The sequence below is a fragment of the Rhinatrema bivittatum genome, chromosome 4 (genome assembly GCF_901001135.1).
Source record: "Rhinatrema bivittatum chromosome 4, aRhiBiv1.1, whole genome shotgun sequence".
Classification (NCBI taxonomy): domain Eukaryota; kingdom Metazoa; phylum Chordata; class Amphibia; order Gymnophiona; family Rhinatrematidae; genus Rhinatrema; species Rhinatrema bivittatum.
The window spans coordinates 413,375,604-413,397,051 of record NC_042618.1 but is presented as its reverse complement, the minus strand read 5'-3'; the positions used below and the strand labels follow the sequence as shown (position 1 = coordinate 413,397,051).

Sequence of the window (21,448 nt, the reverse complement as noted above, 5' to 3'; positions counted from 1 at the left end):
CAGGTCGGAGGTCGCGTCTGGGAGGCCTAGAGGGCCCTGGGAGGCTAGGGTCCTCTGGTGGAGGATGTGTGTCATTGATGGCAGTTGCATGTGGACAAAGGTGTGTAGACCCTTAAAGAATTCTACCCAGGAGAAGGATCCTGGGTCTAGAATGAAAACCGCTGTGTTCCCCAGGGACCCCATTTGAGGGAGGGTCGTGCTGGGGATAGAGAGGTCCAGGGTACTATCGGTGGATCCAGATTCCTGTACTGGCTGGGGAGGGCCTTGTCCAGGTTTCCCAGGGCCTCCTTGCACTGTAGACAGAGAGCCGTGGCCTCCTCGTGCTGTGCAGCTCTTATGTGGCAGGCTGGGCAGAGGGCTTGTGCCTTTGTTTTCTTGGCCGGTGGTGCTATGGTTTTGTGCATGTAGGTCATTGAAACCCCGGTCTGTGCGTTTAATGTGTGTGCCGGGAGGCTAAGCTATGCGCTCCGGGTGCCCCCAAGATTTGTGTAGGCCGGGATGTGTGCCGCTTTGCGCACAGCCTTAACTCATGCGCCCAGCACAGCTGTGCGCACGGTTCAGTTAGGCAGACAGAGTGGCGATCAAGGGGAATGGCGGAGACCACGCGAGCAAGATGGCGACCACCCTGGAGGATCTCCACATGGGAGGTGCCCTCGTGTTCGATCGGGGTCTAGCCCGGACTGGGCTGATGAACCCGATGGTACAGACGCCGGCTGGCGATCTGTGCGGCTATCTGAGCCTTGGAGACCGGAGACTTAGAAAAAGTTTTCTACCTTATCTTGCCTCGGCGTTTCCTGGTTTCGTTCCGGGCGCTCTCTTGCTGCGGGTGGAGAGGTAAAAGTACCTTCACCACTGTGCTCGGTATTGCACCCGCTGCCTCTCAGCCGCTCCCGGTGCCGGGGGCTAAGTCCACGCCGAGAACCGGCTACCGGTCAGAGGCCTGCCTCGGATCTCGGAAATCACCTCAGGAATTCTCAACTGGGGGAGGGACCTTTAGGTATCACCGCAGGATAGCGGGGCTCGTCTGGAGAGGTAAGATTTCTTTTTTGTTTGGAATTTTCTTTCTTTGGTTTGAAAACTAACACTGTGCAAGCGTATAGAGTCCCGAACTGCTATGGAGACTGAAAATACTGAAGAGCAGAGCTTCCTGCATGGGTATATGTACTGGTGCTGACATCAGATTGAAATCTGACTCAGTCTCAGTCTCCAACTGCTGTCAGAAGCACACTATACCCATTGGTCCTGAGTATGCTAGGAAAATATAACTTTTTAATCATACTTGGCTTTTTTTTTTCCTGATTACATGATTATGTCTGTATTGGCATATTTATTTATTTATTTATTGTTTTTTATATACCGATCTTCTTACATTATATGCAAATCAAATCGGTTTACAGAGAACAGTTGAAAACTTGCTTGGAGGCAATTACATATAAACGAAGAACTTTTTAAACAGTTAAATATGGCTTTATCATCTGTACAAGGCTACTGTAACACTGTTTTTTAGGATTACATTTGTACTATTCTTAGTTTTTGCTGCTAAACAATATTCTGACAAGAAAAAAAACCCAAAACATAGAAACCAATACTTTCCTTTGTTGCAGAGGTTCCGGTTCCAGGAGCGCAGGCCGCATGGCAGATCAGAAAAGAGCCAGACCACTGGCTATATCAGTCTCCTTTCACCAAACTTTAGCAACTCAGCCCAGGACAAGCCGTATAGAAAGGGATTCTTCCCTGCTCAGAGTCTGCAGTGCAGAACTGCCAGGAGTTCCACTGCTGTCTTGTGGAGGATGAGGAATCTGGACCAGATGTCCACCCCACAGACCTCCGGACTGAGCTATCTGAAGAGTCACCAACCCCCTGCTTTTCTGTTTCAAACCAGGGGGGAAGGCCCCACCAGAACCTCACAACCCCCCTGGGAGGATCCATAAATTGTCTATCTTTTTTTTTCTCTTTCTAGATTGCAGGTTTTACACCAGCTACCATTTGCTGGAGACAGAAATATTGAGGGACTACAGGTAGCACATGGTTACGTACAGTGGCAGTGAAACTGTCTCCATCTGCTGGCACAGAGGCAAAACCCAGGAGTCTGGACTGATCTGGGTACATACAGGGAACTAAAACTTATCTGGAGTTTTACTGACCTCACTGAGGGGACGGTCATGTTCCTCTGGTTTCAGGAAGTCTATGTCCCTGGAAGAAATGATGCCTACGAGTTTGCTTCCCATTCTTCCTTTGTCCGTAATGGGAATGCCACAGAATCCATGACGAGCTTTAGCTTCAAACACATCTCGGACCCTGTCCTGTGGACTTAGTATCACTGGGTCTGTGATAAATCCTTGTTCGTACTTCTGAAGTTTGAGAGAGAAAAAAATAAAATAAGAGAAAAATGAGCATCCAAGAATACTACAAAATACAAAGAATGCTCGAATGAAGACAACTGCTTATAGACATCTAAGCTAAAGCAAAAGAGAGATAGGTGAGATATGATAGAGATTCAAGTATCTCAAAGGTTTCCATGCAAAGGAGGCGAGCTTGTTTCATTGGAAAGAAGGCTCTAGAACAAGGAGTCATGAGATGAGGATGAAAGGGGAGTAGACTCAGGAGTAATATTAAGAAATATTTCTTTACAGAGAGTGGTAGATGTGTGTAACAGCCTCCCAGTGGAAATGGTGGAGACAAAACAGTATCTGTATTCAAGAAAGCATGGGATAAGTACAGGGGATCTCTAAGGAAGTGATGAGAATTGTAATGCTAAATTAATTGGACAGATGGGCAGACTGGATGGGCCATATGGTCTTTCTGCTATTATGTTTCTAAATGTGTCTCACGGCTTAAAAACTGTAAAAGGGATTTTAAAATAGGTCCTTCACTTTACCAGTCATAGGGCTCAGTCCCCATTAACTTCTATTAGCTTTAATAAGGATTCTGTGCTGAGATCATGTCTTCCACTCTCCATAGATGGGAGCAGGTGGGGGAAGTTATTCCAAAATAAAGAACTTAAGTTTTGAGGAGCTTGCTACACACTTTGGGTTATTGGATAAAGATAAATATGGTTTCCTACAGGTCTAACACTTCTTGCTATGTAAAGGGATTATTAGAGATCTCTAGGGAATTGACACTATTTTACAACCAGTACAGTTAAGGATAAAGAGTTGATTTCTAAATTGCATGCTCTTCTCCAACCTAGAGTGGACATTAAAGCTGAACATCTAAGTGCATCATGGGAGGGAGATTTGGGATATGTATTGGATGTGTTTTAGTAGACTGCAAAATACTCCCTTTCCACTTTGTGGAAATTAGTGATAAAGGTTTTGTTGTGATGGTACCCGATGCCAGATAGTAAGAAAAATCCTATTTAGCCTATCATTGATTTATGCTGGCATCAATATGATGCAACTGGATCATTTTTTTAATTTCATATTTGGTGAAGTTGTGTCCATGTCCAATCTTTGTGGGATGTTGTTCTTAATTTGATTAAGTGTTGGATGTATCGACCTCTAAGGAATCCAAGGTCTTTTTACTTTCTCTGTTTCCTAATGATTTACCTACAAATAAGGTTAAATTGCTAGCTCGAACTGTATTTGTTGCTAAATGCAGAATAGCTGCCTACTGGAGAAAAGTATTTGTCATTTGCTGCTCTCCTTAACCGAAAGTACGTGGAATATGTACTATTTGGGGATTAACAGCCTTGCAGAAGGATTCACTATATCCTTTTTTCAGTGTATGGGACCCATATGTCAAATGGTGCCATGAGAACGCTTGAGTAGCATGTTTTGCTTTTAATATATTCACCTTTAAGTGATACGTTATCCACAAGTATTGTGAGGGTGTGAGACAGGGAAGTGGGGTAGGGATTCTCTCTTTCAAGACCTTGTACCATGTTACTGTATTATTCCATGACTGTTTCTGGAAACCTACAATTTTTCTAGTTTGCAATATGCTTTATGGTTCAATAAAAACAATATGTATTTCACTATCATGTCTAAAAATGTTATTTAAAAAAGCTAGCTCTTTATAAATTCCAAAAAAAAAATAAAAAATAAGGAATTGCAGAGGTTTGTGCGTGCTTCCCCACCCAAGGTTGTAAACAGGTTATAAACTGGTTTAAGCCGAATACCACCACCACTGGGCAAGACCAGACTTTTTTTTTTTGGGGGGGGAGGGACATTGCTGTAGGGCACTGATTCTCAACCTTTTTTGAGTCATGGCACACCTGGTACAGGGCTCACTTCATCATGGCACATCACTCATCTTCTCTTCCTTCTCCACCCACTTCTGGCATCATGTTCCTTCTCCCTCTACCCCTTGGTATTATCACTCTCCCTTTCCTTTCCCCCTATCCCTGGCACCATCACCTTCTCTTCCTGTTCCTCTTCCTTCCACACTCCGGCACCATATCTTCCCTTCCCATCTCCCTCCATACCTCCTGGTATCACCACACTTCCTCCACCCATATGGCATCACCACCACCTTTTCTCTCTCCCTCCAACCTTCTGACATCACCTTCTCTCCTTCCCACTACCCAAACTCTCTCCCTCCAGCCCCTGGCATTATCACCACTTTCTCCTCTTCCTCCCTCCAACCCTCTGGCACCATCACCACCCTTAATTTTCCCTCTCCCCTGGCATAGTCACCTTCCCCTCCCCCCTCTCTCTCCCGCTCCACCCCTAGAATCACCACCTTCCCCTTCCCTCTCTCTCCAATCATAACTCTCTCCCCTAGCATCATTACCATCTTCCTTATCCCCTTCCCCTGACATCGCCACCTTCAGCCTCTACCCCACTGGCATCACTTTCTCTTCCCTTCCAGCATCAGCAGCACCTTCTCTTCCTTTCCCTCTAACCTCTCCCCCCTCCACCCCTATATATCACCTTCCTTGTCCCTTTACCCTGTCTCTCTAACCCTTATCACCTTCCCTCTTTCCCACCCTGTAACATCTTCCCTCCCCCCCCCAACCCTCTGTGGCACATTCTTATCCCCCTTCTAGGCACATTCAGCTATTGCTTCTTCCTGTCCCTTCCCGGAGCTGGCAGAAGTGAGCAGCACTTGCCTCGTGCTGTTTCTTCCTCCTCTGTCAGCTTGCCTCTGCCTAACCTAACCCCCCCCCCCCCCCCATTCCTCAGGAGTGCTAGTGGGGCAGAAGCTGCAGTGGCCTATGCCTGGAGACAACTGTACTAGGCCAGATGGTATAGTCGTCCCCCCTCCCTCATGCTTCGTTCTCAGGGAGGGGGGGGGGGGTGGATGGGAAGAAACTTTGGTTGAATCATGCTGCCCCCAGACAGTCCCAGTTCAGAACTAAAAAGGTGGCACATAAGAGCTTCTGTGATTCGGGCTTTCAATATGCAGGAAGATCCACTGATCTTGGGTAAGGTGAGACTTTTTTTTTATTTTGAGCTAGATCCATAAATTAAGAGGTTGATTTTTTTTTTTTATTATTTTAGTTTTTATATAGTTCTGTCTTCCCTGCAAATATGGCTGTTGTAGGTTGAACAGTTCAGAAAATATTTACACAAAGCAATACTTTTTTTTTTTTTTTTTAAATGAGCTAAAAAATGCTGATTTTTGTTTGAGAAAAAAAAAAAGGAGGAAGTTTTTCTTTTAAAATGTCAAGTTACATCAAGGATCACCTTAAAGCAAGAAGCTGACTTTGATCTTGGTATACTATCTCCTTACCATAAAAGCACAAGATTATATTACAAAGTCAACATTTTGTTAATGGTGTTACCATACAGATCAGAGAGCAGGAGCAAGTCAGCATGTCAGATACCAAACAGGTCTATTTATAAGCTAACTACTAGACAACTTAAATATTTACCCAATAAATAAAGGAGATGGAACAGCTCCCCTAGGGGAATGGCTAAAGAGATTGGGGCTGTTCAGCTTGGAGAAGAGACAGCTCAGGGGGTATATAATAGAGGTCTGCAAATCATGAGAGGTCTAGAACAGGTAAATGTGAATCTGTTATTTAGAAGGACTAGGGGGGCACTGCATGAAGTTAAGTGGCACATTTAGAACAAATTGGAGAAAATTTTCACTCACACAACCTCTGGAATTTGTTGGAGGATGTGGTTAGGGCAGTTAGTGTAGCTGGGTTTAGAAAAAGTGTTAGGATAAGATCCTGGAGGAGGAGTCCATAATTGCTAGTAATCAAGTTGACTTAGGGAATAGCCACTGCTATTACTGACATCAGTAGCATGGGATCTTTTTAATGTTTGGGTACTTGCCAGGTACTTGAAACATGGATCGGCCACTATTGAAAACAGGATACTGGGCTTGATGGACCCTTGGTCTGACCCAGTATGGCAACTTATGTTCTTAATATTTTTTTGCAACTTTCACTTTTTTTTTTAAACACTAAAATACACTTAATTCTTGTTTTTTTGGGTATCCCAGATCATACACTGGTTTCAGAGAGGAAATCTCATTATCTAGTTTAAGATATTTACCTGATCATTATTTTGAAACTTTGATATTACACCAGTTTACTGGGTGGGTATCCTGCTCACATAATGGAAGCTGTGAAAGCCTTACTATGATGTCTTCTCTCCCCTTAGTCTAAAAATGATTTCCAGTGATCCCCATTATATTCTCACTTTTTACCCATTGAAAAATGTCACATAATAGTCTTCTACATTAAGTTTTCCCATGACTGCTATTGTCAATCTGCCTGCAACCAACATGCAGTGTCAGTAATTATCCCCTAATGAGGAAGTTTCCTTTAATTGGCGTTCCTAGAAGAGACTTTCAGAAGCAATGGCAATTTCACCCTGTTATTTACTTAATATTTTGATTACTTCCCAAGTTTATTTTACTTCTGGATATTTGGACGGCCGTTAATTTTACCTTTACTTTCCGCACTTCATTTGCCTGGAATTCTGGTGTACAGTTATGATGAATGAATCCAATCCCTCCAGTAAGCTAACAAAGCAAAACAATAAAAAAAATAAAAAATGACATATGGATGAGGTTCCAATCTCAGTTACTCCGGTCCTAGACACACAGTAACAATGTTATAGATAGTTAATATTCCAAATACTGTTGTATAAAAAGAAGCACTAGCCCAGTCCCCTCAGTACAGCACTAAACAAGGCTTCTATTATGACAATTTGTATTGCGTTTTCCTTCCCCAGATTTCTCAAACTGGCAGCTAAGAACGCAGCTCTCATTTTATGAAGCTCAACGTTAAACTAGATTTTTCCCCAACATGGTCATACTTCAAGGACACATCTACTTTCTCCATTCAGGAGAAAGCTAAAATAGCTGGGGATGGCTGGTCATATTCAGTGTGACAATCTGTGCATAATGGACTTACTTCATCATTTTCTCATTCCAAGCCACTACATTCCAACAGTGAACACATTTTATGCAAATATTTTATATTTTCCATAGATAAGCAGGCTGAATTAGCAACATGTGGATCTGGAAGCGCCAAACGGATTTGTCTTTCCAAGAAGGTAGAACTTTGTGCAGGAATTCCTGCACAAGCATTGCCTCATAAGCCTCCTCAGTCAATTTTTGTCAGAGGACTTGCACAGATGTGTACTGTCTCCTCAGAATTTTTTCTCCTAAAGTCCTTAAATTTGTTGCCTTGCTGCCCTCAGCAGCCCCCCCCCCAAAAGCAATTTTCAGTGCTACAAAAAAAAAAAAAAAAAGAAAAGAAAAAACGCCGCAAACAGGAAGAAAGGAAATACCACATTTTTCACCTCTCAGAGGCCTGTCCTCACAATGTTGCAAAAGACAGATCAGACGGTGAGCGGTTTTAAGTGGTGTATCTATGGAAAGGTAGTGTCCATTTCCAACAGCTTTTGAGCACAATCAACAGATCTTAGGCATGTGGGAAAATGTCCCCATGTTCGCAATACTCCAGGGAGCACCGTATTGAGAAGCTGCATAATCTAAGGAGTCGAAAGCTCCTTTAAGACTCCATCAGCACAAGCTGGAGCCACAGCACCCTGCGTCAAAGAGCCACCAGCCACTGAAGCCTGCATTTAAACACCCCCCCAAAACACTCATAGTGCAGTGCATCGGTGCAGTCAGTACAACTCAAGTCAACATACATGGTGCATCAAAGAAAATCAGAGAATGCTGCATTGAGGTATTAGACCCCATCTGGACGTTCTTCGCAGACCGCATGAAAACACCTCATCGGTGCACTTGATGTACAATATGCCACAAATGAAGCACAGCACTCTGTTGACAAATTCTATATCTTTGGCACTCTGGCTCCTCAATGCACCTGAATCCCTGCACTCTAGCCCTGCGAAAGAAGTGCATAGCGCAGCAATGAAGCAATTGGCACTTCCATTGATGCAGAATTGACTAGAGTCCTTGACATGATCAAAACTTCACCCATCAAAGCAAACCAAATCTAAGTCATTCAGAGTCAAACATTTTATCTTGCCAAAGCTGCCAATTCCACAAGTTACTCTAACAGCTGTATACGGTCCACCCTAGGTTGACAGGGAAGGGGTAAGATTACTCCTCCCATCAGAATGCTTTCTCTGCCTCAGTTAATGGTAGAAGGATTCCAGCTTGAAACACCAGGACCTATATGTTCTATACTTCTGTTTACTTCTGGTGGACCACAGTTGCCAGATGCTGGAATCAATCCTGGTACAGAAGAGAATGTACCACTGTGTACTGCTGGGATCAGAGGCCATATCAATCTCTGGTGCAATGTTTCCTCACTGCCCTTTCCAGAGTGTCTGAGGAGACTTCAGCTTGTTTTCAAAAACTAATGTCAACAATTCCACCTAGTAGAGTCCTGGTTTCACCCATAGGGCTAAACACTTTTGGAGCAGATTCTTCAGGCTTTAACCCATTTCACTGCAGCGGTGGGCAGCAGATCAGAACAGAAGTAATGGCATGCTCAGCACTGCCTCTACTTCCAACAGAGGAACCACCTGATTCACCTTCATCTGGGTAAATGACCTTGTACCAGCGAGTTTAGACTGATTCGACAGGCATACCTTCCGCCCACACCATACATCACTTCCAGAAGACGTCTTGTAAAATGTTCAAGAAGATATGAACATGGACACCCAGGGTTGTTCCTAAGGACAAAGACCCCTTTCTGAGATGCTGGGGATTCTACAAATTCTTGATACACCATCTGAACTAGTGGCATTACCTGTCCACACCATTCTTAATGCTCCATAGATGAGAATGTGGGAAATGCCTATTTCCAGCATGCAGACTGCAAGAAAACTGAACCTAAGTACAGAGTTCAACAATCTCCAGGGTTTGGTGGTATTCAATTGCCGCACCAATCAGTAGAAGTGGCATCCACTCTTAAAAAAAAAAAAAAAAAAGTGAAGATGTAGATCCATTCGAATATATCACCAGGAAAAGGTCACAAGTTTCTAGATCACTTTGACAAGAAAGCATTTTAAGCTTCCATGCCAACTGCACATATTACCATTCACCAATTCTATGATGGTACAGTATACCCATGGTGGCCTCCGAAAGCTGAAGCCTTTCCTCTGACCTGGGGAAGGATCTTTGAGTTATTCTCACCTGTTCTTGAGTATGAAAGAGCATCCACCATCTCCTCAGCTCAATCTATGAAGCTTTTGATTCTGCTTCAAAATGAAATTTCAGATCTATTAGTAAAAATTTGTAACCTATCATTAAGATCATCCATTGTACCTGAAGACTGGAGGGTGGCTAACAACTCCAATATTTAAAAAGGGCTCCAGGGGTGATCCGGGAAACTACAGACCAGTTAGCCTGACTTCAGTGCCAGGAAAAAGTAGTGGAAAGTGTTCTAAAAAATCAAAATCACAGAACATAAAGAAAGACATGGTTTAATGGAACAAAATTAGCATGGATTTACCCAAGGCAAGTCTTACCTCACTAATCTGCTTCACTTTTTTGAAGGGGTTAAAAAACATGTAGATAAAGGTGAACCAATAGATGTAGTATATTTGGATTTTCAGAAGGCATTTGACAAAGTTCCTCATGAGAGGCTTCCAGGAAAAGTAAAAAGTCATGGGATAGGTGGTGATGTCCTTTCATGGATTACAAACTGGTTAAAAGACAGGAAACACAGTAGGATTAAATGGACAATTTTCTCAGTGGAGGGGGTGGGCAGTGGAGTGCCTCAGGGATCTGTACTGGGACCCGTGCTTTTTAATATATTTATAAATGATCTGGAAAGGAATAAGACGAGTGAGGTAATCAAGTTTGTAGATGATACAAAATTATTCAGAATAGTTAAATCACTAGCAGATTGTGATAAATTGCAGGAGGCAGATGCAATTTAATGTGGATAAGTGTAAGGTGATGCATATAGGGAAAAATAACCCATGCTATAGTTACATGATGTTAGGTTCCATATTAGGAGCTACCACCCAAGATAGAGATCTAGGCGTCATAGTGGATAATACATTGAATCGTCAGCTCAGTGTGCTGCAGCAGTTAAAAAAGCAAACAATGTTAGGAATTAGGAAGGGAATGGTGAATAAAACAGAAAATGTCATAATGCCTCTGTATCGCTCCATGGTGAGACCACACCTTTGTACTGTGTATAATTCTGGTCACCGCATCTCAAAAAAGATTCAGTTGCACTGGAGAAGTTACAGAGAAGGGCGACCAAAATGATAAAGGGGATGAAAAGCTCCCCTATGAGGAAAGACTAAAGAAGTTAGGACTGTTCAGCTTGGAGAAGAGGCGGCTGAGGGGAGATATGATAGAGGTGTTTAAAATCATGAGAGGTCTAGAACAGGTATATGTGAATCGGTTATTTATTCTTTCGAATAATGGAAGGACTAGAGGGCACTCCATGAAGTTAGCATGTAGCACATTTAAAACTAATCTGAGAAAGTTCTTTTTCACTCAACACAAACTCTGGAATTTGTTGCCAGAGTATGTGGTTAGTGCAGTTAGTGTAGCTGGATTTAAAAAAGGATTGGATAAGTTCTTGGAGGAGAAGTCCATTACCTGCTATTAATCAAGTTGACTTAGAAAATAGCCACTGCTATTACTAGCATAAGTAGCATTAGATATACTTAGTTTTGGGAACTTGCCAGGTACTTATAATAGCCTGGATTGGCCACTGTTGGAAACAGGATGCTGGGCTTGCAACCAGTACCCAGATTGCATTTCTCCTGACTAGCACCTCTTCTACATTGTTCTGTATATCAACTGCATCGATCGCATGCGCCAAAGTTTTGCCTGAAAGTTCAGTCACTCCTGCAGCCTCTACCTGTGTTTCAACATGCAGAGCTTTTACTCCAGTTACTTCCTCATCCTCAAGAAACTGGGAGGATTGCAGTATATTCAGGCTCTGAGGCATCTGAACACTTGCTTCAAAGGAAATTCAAAATGAACTTCCTCAGCACCATATATTCACAAGGGTGAATGGAAGTGTGCCTTGGACCTCAAGAATGCTTAACTGCACATACCCATCCACTGTTAGCACTGGTACTACCTTCAAATCAAGATGAATTCTATCCACTACCAATAAAGAGTGCACCCATTTGGCCTGACAGCTTCCATGAGAGTCTTCACCAAATACCTGGCTGTAATAGCAGCATGGGATTAAAAAAGTCTTCCCTTCTCTAGATGACTGGCTAATCACAGCAAGATTTCAGGAGAAGGTGATTAATCTCTGGACAAAGTTACTCCTCTGCAGAGCTTAAGATTTCTAATAAACTTTGAAAAGTCAAATCTAGTACCAACTCAAAGACTAAATTTATAAGGGAATGGATAGACAACTGCTCTCCTCTCAGAAAGCAACAGTGAGATCTCTTCTGATCTTAGGACATATGGCAGTGGCCGTCTATATAATTCCATTAATATGGGGTGGGGGGGGGGGGCACTGTTTGCCGCACTACAAAGATGGACGCTTGAGCTCGGAGCTCCTCACCTGCCCGACAAATCAAAGCTTTAAAATAGCTTAAAGTTGAGCTGTTTCGAGCCATCTTGAGTCTTTCAGGCGCTGCTGCTCTCCTCCTGTGAACGGATGGCCACCAGGAAGCGAGTCACTGATTTGAAGCAATTTTCATTTAGTAAAATTGCAGCAGCACCACTGGGCAAAGATGGCGGCCTGCCCGACAACGCTGAGGCCCCAACATTATCGTCCCATCCCAATCCAGATTGGCCACAAGACCTGGGGGATCTCCCTACAAAAACAGAGCTCCAGGAATGTTTTTTGGAGCCGAGAGCAGACATGCAGCAACATAAGGCCAACCTACTAGCATCCATTACGGAAGTACGTGAAGACCTGATGGCCCTGGGACACAGGGTAGATAAACTCCCGCAGAGAAAGTCATAGTGTAGCCATCACCACCTTAACCCAGCAAAATAAATCTTTGTCGGCAGAGATTGCAATACTAAAAGAGAAAGTGGAGGACTTGGAGAACTGTTCTAGGAGGGCTAACATACAGATAAAGGGAGTCCCGGAGACAGAGGAATATGGCAGCTGTTACCACCACATTGACGATTTGCACATTTCTGTTATCGCACAAAGAGAATAAGTTAGTGTCTTCTGAGTTCGGCACATTTCCTATCAAAATTGAGCGGGCCTATAGAGCCTTAGGACCACAGCGGAACAAACCAAGGGACACTGTGCTGATCCCACACAGCTTCTCTCAGAAAGAAGATATTATGAATATTGCCAGAAAGAAGCCTGAGTGGAACTGGAATGGCATCACTATCTGTTTTTCATGATTTAGCACCCAGCACCTTGCGGAAGCGGTATGAGTTACGGGAAGTTACACTCTCCCTCCGGCAGGAAGACAAATGCTATTAATGGGCATTTCCATTTGCCCTATTCTTTCAACTTAAAGGCATCTCCTATTGTATCAAATTACTCACCGAGGCAGTTACAACTTTTAAATAGGCAGGCCTGGAGATTACTTTTTCAATCCCTTCTGCTGCTTCAACAGTATTTACCATTGATCCAATGCCAAGAGGGCACAGAACAGGGCCGGGCGGACGTTGCTTGCGGCACCATCTTGCAGAGTCCCGAGAGGCACTGTCAGACCAGGGATGAATTTAAACATAAAAAAAGTCCACAAAACCAAGTTGTTGATCTCTTCTTTGATGGCTTACCAGATTGTTAGGTATTGGCCTATTTGCCATGTACTGAGATTACATAAATTCGAAATGTTTGCATGGATTTAAGCTTTGGTTTGCATTCGTTTCATGTTTTGTATTAGGTGGGGGAGGGAGGAGCTGTGGGTCTGTCAGCTGTTCATGGCACTGCCCTCATGGACGGGGATCCATGGAGTGATTTATGTGGATCAGTTCTTTGGGGGATTGAAGGGGGAGTTTAAGTTCACTCTACACCATATCATTTTTCATGGGTAAGTGTGTTATTTCAACTCCTATTCACTACTCCGCCTAGCTTGCTTAATTATTTTTTGGCACAATGGCTCGTATTTTATCTCTTATGTGAAGGGCCTTAACTCTCACAGGAAGCTACTTTTATTACATAAAGAGCTGCTCTCCCAAAAGGTGGCAATTGCCTTTGTACAAGGGACCCATCTCCGCAAAAGGCATGAACATCTGCTCTCTTTTAAAGAATTTCCTCAAATATTTAGCGGCCAGCAGGAAAAATAACCGCTATGCAGGTACTGGTATACACTCATTTCGATTAGCCTTGTGCATCTTAGATCCAGGAGGCCGTTTTGTGTTTATCAAAATTAAGATAGATCTGATGTATTCTTGTTACTCTGTATATGCCCCTAACACTGACCAAGGACCTTTGAGCCGTATTAAAGTCCTGGAAGATCATGGTGAGGGACTTGTAACTATTGGGGGAGACTAACTTTGAGCCCAGGCTTAGATGATTCTCAGAATAAGGTTTACCATAAACGCTTTGGTGGGAAGAGTCCCAGGAATATACTTACCTCAATTATGGGTGACTGGGACCTGGTAGAAGTGTGAAGACAATATTTTCCTAGTTCAAGGGTGTATATCTTTTACTCCTCACCACACAATACCCTACTCCTGCATAGATTTTCTTCTGATTGATAAATCTCTTACCCAGGACCTCAGCAGCTGATGTGGGGCCTATTACTTGGTCAGATCATGGACTGGTATGGGTGGATCTATGTTTACAAGGGAGGGAAGCAGGGCAGCAGTGCTGGTGATTGAATGAGTGATTTAAAAAGTGTCGTCTCTAAGTACCCAATTGCAGGAATATTTCAATTTGAATTGTCAGCCCACTGAATCCTTGGGTGTAATATAGAAATATTCGAAATCAGTGGCAAGAGGATTGCTTATTTCTAAGGCTGTTGCTTGCAAGAGAGCGAGAATCATTGCGTGCTTCCCTAGCAAACAAAGTGGAACACCTCTCCCGGCAGCACATGCACATCCAATCAGACACTTATAATAAAACTGCTTGCAGCTAGAGCTGAAATCCACCAATTAGATGATCATAAAATTCTGCACTAGTTAGAGCTGAATAAGCAAACTTACTTTGAAGGGGGAGATAAAGCAGGATATCTTCTAGCTCGCCAACTTAAGTCTCGAATAGCACAAAGTATCATCCCTAAAATTAAAGATGCGTCTGGAAGAATTTGTATGGACAGTTGAAATCCAGAAGTTCTTTTTGGATTTCTATTCTGTGTTGTATACTAAGGATGCATCCATCCAGGACTCAGATACAGAGCATTATTTACAGTATTTAGATTTACCTTATTTATCTAGCTCAGCAGCAATTTTTAGATTCTCCCATCTCTATTACTGAAACGCTGCAAGTAATTAAGTCCCTTAAAGCTAACGAAGCACTGGGGTTGAATGGCTTTTCCAGTGCATACTAAATCGCAAACTTTCTTCTATATTGGCTGAATCATTAACTGCTTTCTTCAATTATCTCAGAGAGGGAGGGTCTCTTCATACTCACTCTAATGTTGCAGGAATAATTGCCATTGCTAAGCCAGGCAGGGATCCCTGCTTGTGCAGCTCCTACAGACCCATATCCTTAATCAACTTAGACTTAAAAATATTAGCTAGAGTCCTAGCCTTGCGACTGAATCGCTTCATGCCCCCTCTGGTTCATCCTGACCAGGTGGGATTTATTCTGCATCGCATGGCGGCAGACAACGTGCGCAAAATCGTTGACCTAATCTGGTGGGTGAAAAAAAACCCCCAAAACTAAACATCTTCCTACAGCTCTTTTGTCAATTGATATGGAGAAGGCCTTTGATCTTGCCCACTGGCCTTTCTTATTTCTCCACATTACAGAAGATGCAATTTGGACAGTCCTTTTTACAATGGTTGCAGCAATTGTATAAATATCTCAGGGCTAAAGTAAAGGTAAATGGGGGTTATAACCAGGACTTTCCTACTGGCAGAGGGACCAGACAGGGCTGCCCCCTCTCCTCCCTTTGTATTTGCTTTGTTTTGGAGCCTTTTACCTCAAGAATCAGATCCTCACTAATGGTTAAGGGGATACGGCTGGGAGAGTCCTCATTTATTTATTTACGGGTTTTTTATATACTGGGGCACGTAAGTAACATCACCTCGGTTTACATTCAAACATTAATTCTTTCAAACTCTCCCTATTTGCAGATGACATTATGCTTACCCTGTCTGAGCCTAGCACTTCCCTGTTTGGTGCAGAATCCGAACTGAAACTTTTTAGCGAAGTCTCTGGATTCAAAGTAAACACTGAGAAATCAGAACTTCTTAATATTAATCTCTCTGAGTCCGAGATCTTTCATTAAAAAGCATTTTCCATTTTGGTGGGCAAAATCTGCTATTAAATTCTTGGGAATATTTTTAAGATCTAATGTTTGAGCTTTTTGCTCTTAACTATACTCCTCTAGTAAGTATGATTGACAGATTTAGAACCTCTGCCCCATTTCTCTCTCTCATGGCTGGGTCATATCGCAGTGGTTAAAATGAATGTCTTACCTCAATTGTTATATCTGTTTGCTACATTACCGATTTACTTCACCTCAGCATTTTGCGCAAAAGAAGATCTTTGACTTTATCTGGTGGCACCGCCCCCCTAGGGTAGCCCATCTAATCCTTTTCCTGCCTAAAAATCAAGGTGGTCTAGGAGTCCCCAATCTCCTCCTGTACTATGCTGCATCTCAATTATGAGCTCTCAGATATTAGCTGTAAGAGAGCTGTGAAACAATGGGTGTTGATCGAGCAGTCAATTATAGGCGAGATGCCTTTGGGTGCTCTATTTTGGCAACCCCAGATAACGTGGTGTCCAGTGCGTTGCATGCCATGGTCAACTCACACTACATTAAAGATCTGGTCCTCATGGAAAGTAAGATTAGTGGGCAATTTTTCCTACTTTTACCAATCATTTCTTTTCCAGCAGGTTTCCAAACACCAGTATTTCAGGCTTGGCAATCAGTTGGGATTACTAATATTGGACATCTATTTAGACAAGGTGACTTCCTTATTATAGAATTGCTTAAGCAGCATTACCCTTTAGAGTATATTAACTTCTTGGCCTATGCCCAGATTAAACACATCATAGAATCACTGAGAAACATGAAGGTCCTGTGAACCAGTAGATCGCTATTTGAAATCTATTGTTCTCAAGCAAACTCTGGAATAATCTCAAACATTTATGGTCTGCTTGCTGAGTTAGAGCAACAACCCTTTAATCATATTGTTAAATGGAAAAAAGATCTGGGATGGACCCTAGATCCAAAGGATTTGGGAATTATATTCCGAAATGCTAGCAAATGCTCTATTTCTGCTCAAATGCAAGAAAACTGCTTTAAAATGTTGTATTGATGGCACCTTATTCTAGAGAAATTACACAGAATTTACCCTTGCCAATCTAACCTCTGCGGAGAAACTGTGGCTTTGCTGGCATATTCTTTCATATCTGGTGGCAGTGCCCTAGGATTACTCCTTTCTGGCATACAGTAGTAGACTGGTTATGGAAACTTGACCTGCAGCGGGAGCAGCTTTACTCAATATCCCCATTGTAGGGTTGAATAGCTTTCAGCAGAAACTATGCCTGCGGGTTTTCATAGCAGCTCGTGATGTTATTGCAATGCACTGGAAAATGGAGGGGACACCAGCGTTTAATGAGGTCCTTGAAAAAATTTATGAATATCGCAGTTTAGCATATTTAACAGCAGCCAAATATAATTGATTGGCCTCCTTTAAAAGGGGTTTCCAGATCTTATAAATCTACCCACTCCAGGGAGTGAGGGGTGGGGGGGAAAGATTTTTGATTTTTAACTAGATGATAAAATTCCTGTGGGAGATGCCTGAGCCGTATATATTTTGAGGATAGCGAGTGAGCATTAATGTCTATGGTACCCATGTTCTTCCTTTTTTTTTAAATTTTTTTTATTTTCAATGACCATCGTGTAGGCTGGTCATGTTAATGTTATGCAATTACAATCATTTATTAGAGAATGGTGGGGGTGAGGGGTTGAAATATGGGTTAGTGCTTGTTTTATTTTGTTTTGTTCATAGATTGTATTTAAGGAATGAAATCCAGGCACATGTTATGTTTCAATAAAATTAAATATTCTAATTACAAAAAGAAAATTCCATTGACATGCCTACATATTTGTTACCTTCAATGGTGTCTACATTCCCAACAGGATCAACTAACCCAGTCACTTTCTAATGTAGTCCAGATTTCCTGGGAGATGGCTCAGGAGCTGAGGTGGTGGCTACAATCCCAAGAGGGTGCTCTCCTTCGTCAGTTTCCCTAACGAATAATGCTGACAACTGATGCCTCAAAGGGATGGGGCATTCAAGTTGGATCCTGTCAGACCCAGGGCACTTGGTCTCCTGAGAAAAGTCAATATCGAATCAACTTGCTGGAGCTAAGAGCAATAAGAAATTTGCTCATTATGTTTAAGAACCTTCTTTAGAGCAAGACCATCATGATTCAGACTGACAACCAAGTGGCCACGTTTTATGTCAACAAGCAAGGAGGAATGAGATCATGGCCCCTCTGCCAAGTAGCACTCAAGATCTGGAATTGGGTGAAGAGAAGTCGGGCCATCTTGCAAGCCTCTTATTTCCCAGGAATCTCAATGCTGAGAGATCAGCTCAGCAGAATATTTTGTCTACAAGAATGGTCTCTACTACAATATGTAGTAGACAAAAATCTTTAGATTATGGGATCAGCCATCTATGGACCTGTTTGCCTCAGGGAAAAACATACTAGATCAATTCTGCTCAATTCTTCCAAATGATCTTCGATTAGCTCAAGACACTTTCCACCTCAATTGCAGGGACAGACCTCATGTATGCTTTTCCACCAATGCCACTGATCGCCAAAACAGTGCAGAAACTGATCCTCATTGCTCCAGCATAGCATGCATACCTCATACAACTTTCTAGCAATCTTCCCATATATCTAAGAGCAAACCCTGTTCTATTAAAGTCAGGAACACAGGACTATCATCCCAGCCTCTCAGCTCTCAACCTAACAGCCTGGATATTGAAAGCTCAGTAATGGCCGAACTCCATTTACCTACAGAAACTGTAGACACATCATCCAGAAAGCCATTAAACTCAAAGAAGCTATGCCTTCAAATGGAACAGATATGCAAAATAGTGCCAGCAGAATGGTTTTGATCCCTTTTCCTGTAAGCCTCAGCATCTACTACAGTAAATGCTCTACATACTGAACTTGGGTCTCGCCACTTCTTCCATACAAGTAAACTTCAGCACCACAGCTGCCTACCACACTCCATTGGACAGTGAACAGATTCTCCACTTATGCCTTGATCTCATTTTATGAAAGGCCTTTTTCACTCAATGCATAGGTAAGCTCTGGAATTCATTGCCAGAGGATGTGGGTACAGCAGTTAGTGTAACTGGGTTTAAAAAAGGTTTGGATAAGTTCCTAGAGGATAAATCCATAAACAGTTATGAATAATTAATAAGCAATAGTAGCTTGTGATCTAATGTTTGGGTGCTTGCCAGGTACTTGTGTGTTGGATTGGCCACTGTTGGAAACAGGATGCTGGGCTTGATGGACCCTTGGTCTGACCCAGTATGGCATATCTTATGTTCTTATGACATGTACGACACCCGGGTCCAAATGCCTTTGTGTCATGGGACCTCAATGCAGTTCTCTCAACTGATAGTTAGGTCTCTGGAATCAGTTTCTCTTGACTTGAAAGGAGATATTTTCTTATTGCTGTTGCCTCTGCTGGAAAAGTCAGCGAACTCCAGGCTCTCATCCTCCATATCTGCAATTCTTTCACAACAGGGTAGTTCTCCAAACTCACCTCAAGTTTCTACCAAAAAGATAGTCTCAGATTTCCATATCAATCCATCATACTGCCTACCATTCTTTTAAAGGCAAAACACTCATGAAGGCAAGAAAACCCTCCATACCTTGCACTGCAAATGAGCCTTTCCATACTGCAAAAAACCTCACACATTGTCAATCCAGCTTTTCATCTTCGACACTGACTGGAAGTAGCAGTCGCCAAGCCCACTCTAATTGGTTAGTTGAGTGCATTCATTAGCAGGATTACAACTCACAGACTTACTAAGTAAATGCTCTGCTGCAACCCTAAGCTTGGGACTTCCGACATGTAATAGCCAATTCAGCCCACTTATTAACAGAAACAAGTTTGCTTACTGTAAACTGTTTTCTGTAGATAGTAAGATGAATTAGCCATGGAATACCCACCCACCTCCCTGGAGAGATGACTAAATAACTAGATTTAGCTCAGACTGAGGAGACCCACGAGGCAATGCTCACATGGGAATTCCTGCACATACTCTGTAGAGCTCAAAGCTTTAATAGTTTGGAGACAGTGGTATACCTGATGTATTTGGCACCCCGCAGATTCACTTCTCCATCCCTCCTCCCCCTCCCCAGTGATCTCTGGTTCCCTTCTCCCTCACAGGTTCTCTCTCTTGCACACACTTTCACACATGGGCTCCCTCCATTTCTCTCTCATATATTCACACCCCTTCATACAGCTCACACACACACACACACACACACACACACTTCCTACCCCGCTCCCCATCAAAAGCACAGCAATTTCCTCCTTCAGCCCCTGCAACAGAAGGGGACTCGTTTTTCTTGAAGCAGCATGGGAGCTGGTGCGGCTCTACTTCCTGCAACTGTTGTGGGGAGTGTGGGGGGCAGCGCTGTTGCTCTTCTTCCTGCTTCGGGCCACAACTGCATGACCTTTCCTTCTTCCTGCCCGCGCAGACCCACCCCTTCCTCTTCCAGGCTGCAGGGAGAGTGGGAAGAAAAGGCTATGCAGTTGCTGGCTCTAGACCCGTGGTGCTCCAGGTGGCCATCCAGCACTCCTACCACTCGTGGCCCAACAGCCTCCCTCTTCTTCTAGCGCAAGCAGGATGGACTCCACTTGCGGCCAATGACCTCCCGGCTGTCACCCAGGGCGGACCACACCCCTGCTTAGTATGCCACTGTTTGGAGAGACATGTTTGTTATGTGCCAGTGAATGACATGACCCACATGTAATGACTAATCCATTCTGCTATCTATGGAAAACACTGTTTACAGTAACTAAACTTGCTTTCTTTGTGAGGGAAGACCTCCTTGAACACCTACCGCCATTGCAATGGCCATGTCTGCCTCAGAAACTGTATCCATAGGGGAAGAAACCAACGGTGTCTTCAAGGTGATCTTCTTGGTTAAAGCTGAAGTCAAGTCCTTAAACAAGAGGAGCTTGTGTTGGACAAAGCAACAAATGCATACAGCTATGTTAAGGACCAGGCCTACAAAACAACTTTTTTTTTTTTTTTTTTTTAATAAACTTGTTTCACAGATGGAGCCACCCTTAAAGTCAACCAGTTAATGTAACAAATTAAATCTCATTATGGATTACCATCTTCTCAGTGAAAAAAACAAGTAGGTAAGATTCAGCACTTCTAGACTGTGCAACAGGCAGAGTGAGATTTCATTAAGTAGTAAGCTAAAGGATCCAATTGTATGATAATATTCAGACATCACTCAGTACCAATTTTGCCCTCAGTTGGTAGTAACCATCTGATTATAACAGCAGTCAAACAAGGGGACAACCTTAGCTTTACCAACTATGGCATAAAAGCAGCTTGGGGCTTCCTCATCTCCATTCAAGAAAAACATGAAAATTCCATCCAGAACTCACCACTTGGTCTGCAGTGAAATCAATGTATCCAGGAAGAATAAGAAAGTCACTGGAGGGAGGAGAAAGAAAAAAAAACAGTTAACTGAACTCAGCCATGAATCTCTACCACACCAATTCCAGGGTGCAAGTCGGCATGACTAACAAATAGAAGTACCTCACAGCCGACTTACCTATGAATGCTTTAAGAATAAGTTTTAAAAATGCTGCATGCTTTTGGAACCTGTTTAAAAATGTATCTTTGGTTTCTAACTTAGTTTCTTCCAAAGAAAACCAAATTTACAATGCTGCAGCTATATTGGGATGTTGCTATGAGACGTAGTGATAGGCAGTCCCATGTGCATCTGTATGTAACACCTCCCGCCCAGAGATATTCTAGGAACGACATTCCA

The 21,448-nt window shown here is 42.9% G+C and overlaps 1 protein-coding gene across 5 annotated transcripts in view; it reads right to left on the bottom strand.

Moving 5' to 3' along the window:
* The window catches only part of IMPDH2 (inosine monophosphate dehydrogenase 2), a 61,730-nt gene that overhangs the window by 34,224 nt on the left and 6,058 nt on the right, over window positions 1-21,448 (bottom strand). For 3 of the 5 annotated variants that reach the window (XM_029601253.1, XM_029601249.1, XM_029601251.1), the window contains exons 2-5: window positions 21,060-21,108; window positions 20,501-20,617; window positions 6,847-6,921; window positions 2,145-2,351 (exon numbers count right to left, since the gene is read on the bottom strand). In XM_029601253.1, coding sequence (XP_029457113.1) covers window positions 2,145-2,351; window positions 6,847-6,921; window positions 20,501-20,617; window positions 21,060-21,108 — 448 coding nt within the window. The remainder of the gene's footprint in view (window positions 1-2,144; window positions 2,352-6,846; window positions 6,922-20,500; window positions 20,618-21,059; window positions 21,109-21,448) is intronic. The other 2 variants (XM_029601250.1, XM_029601252.1) reach the window with 1 other exon arrangement.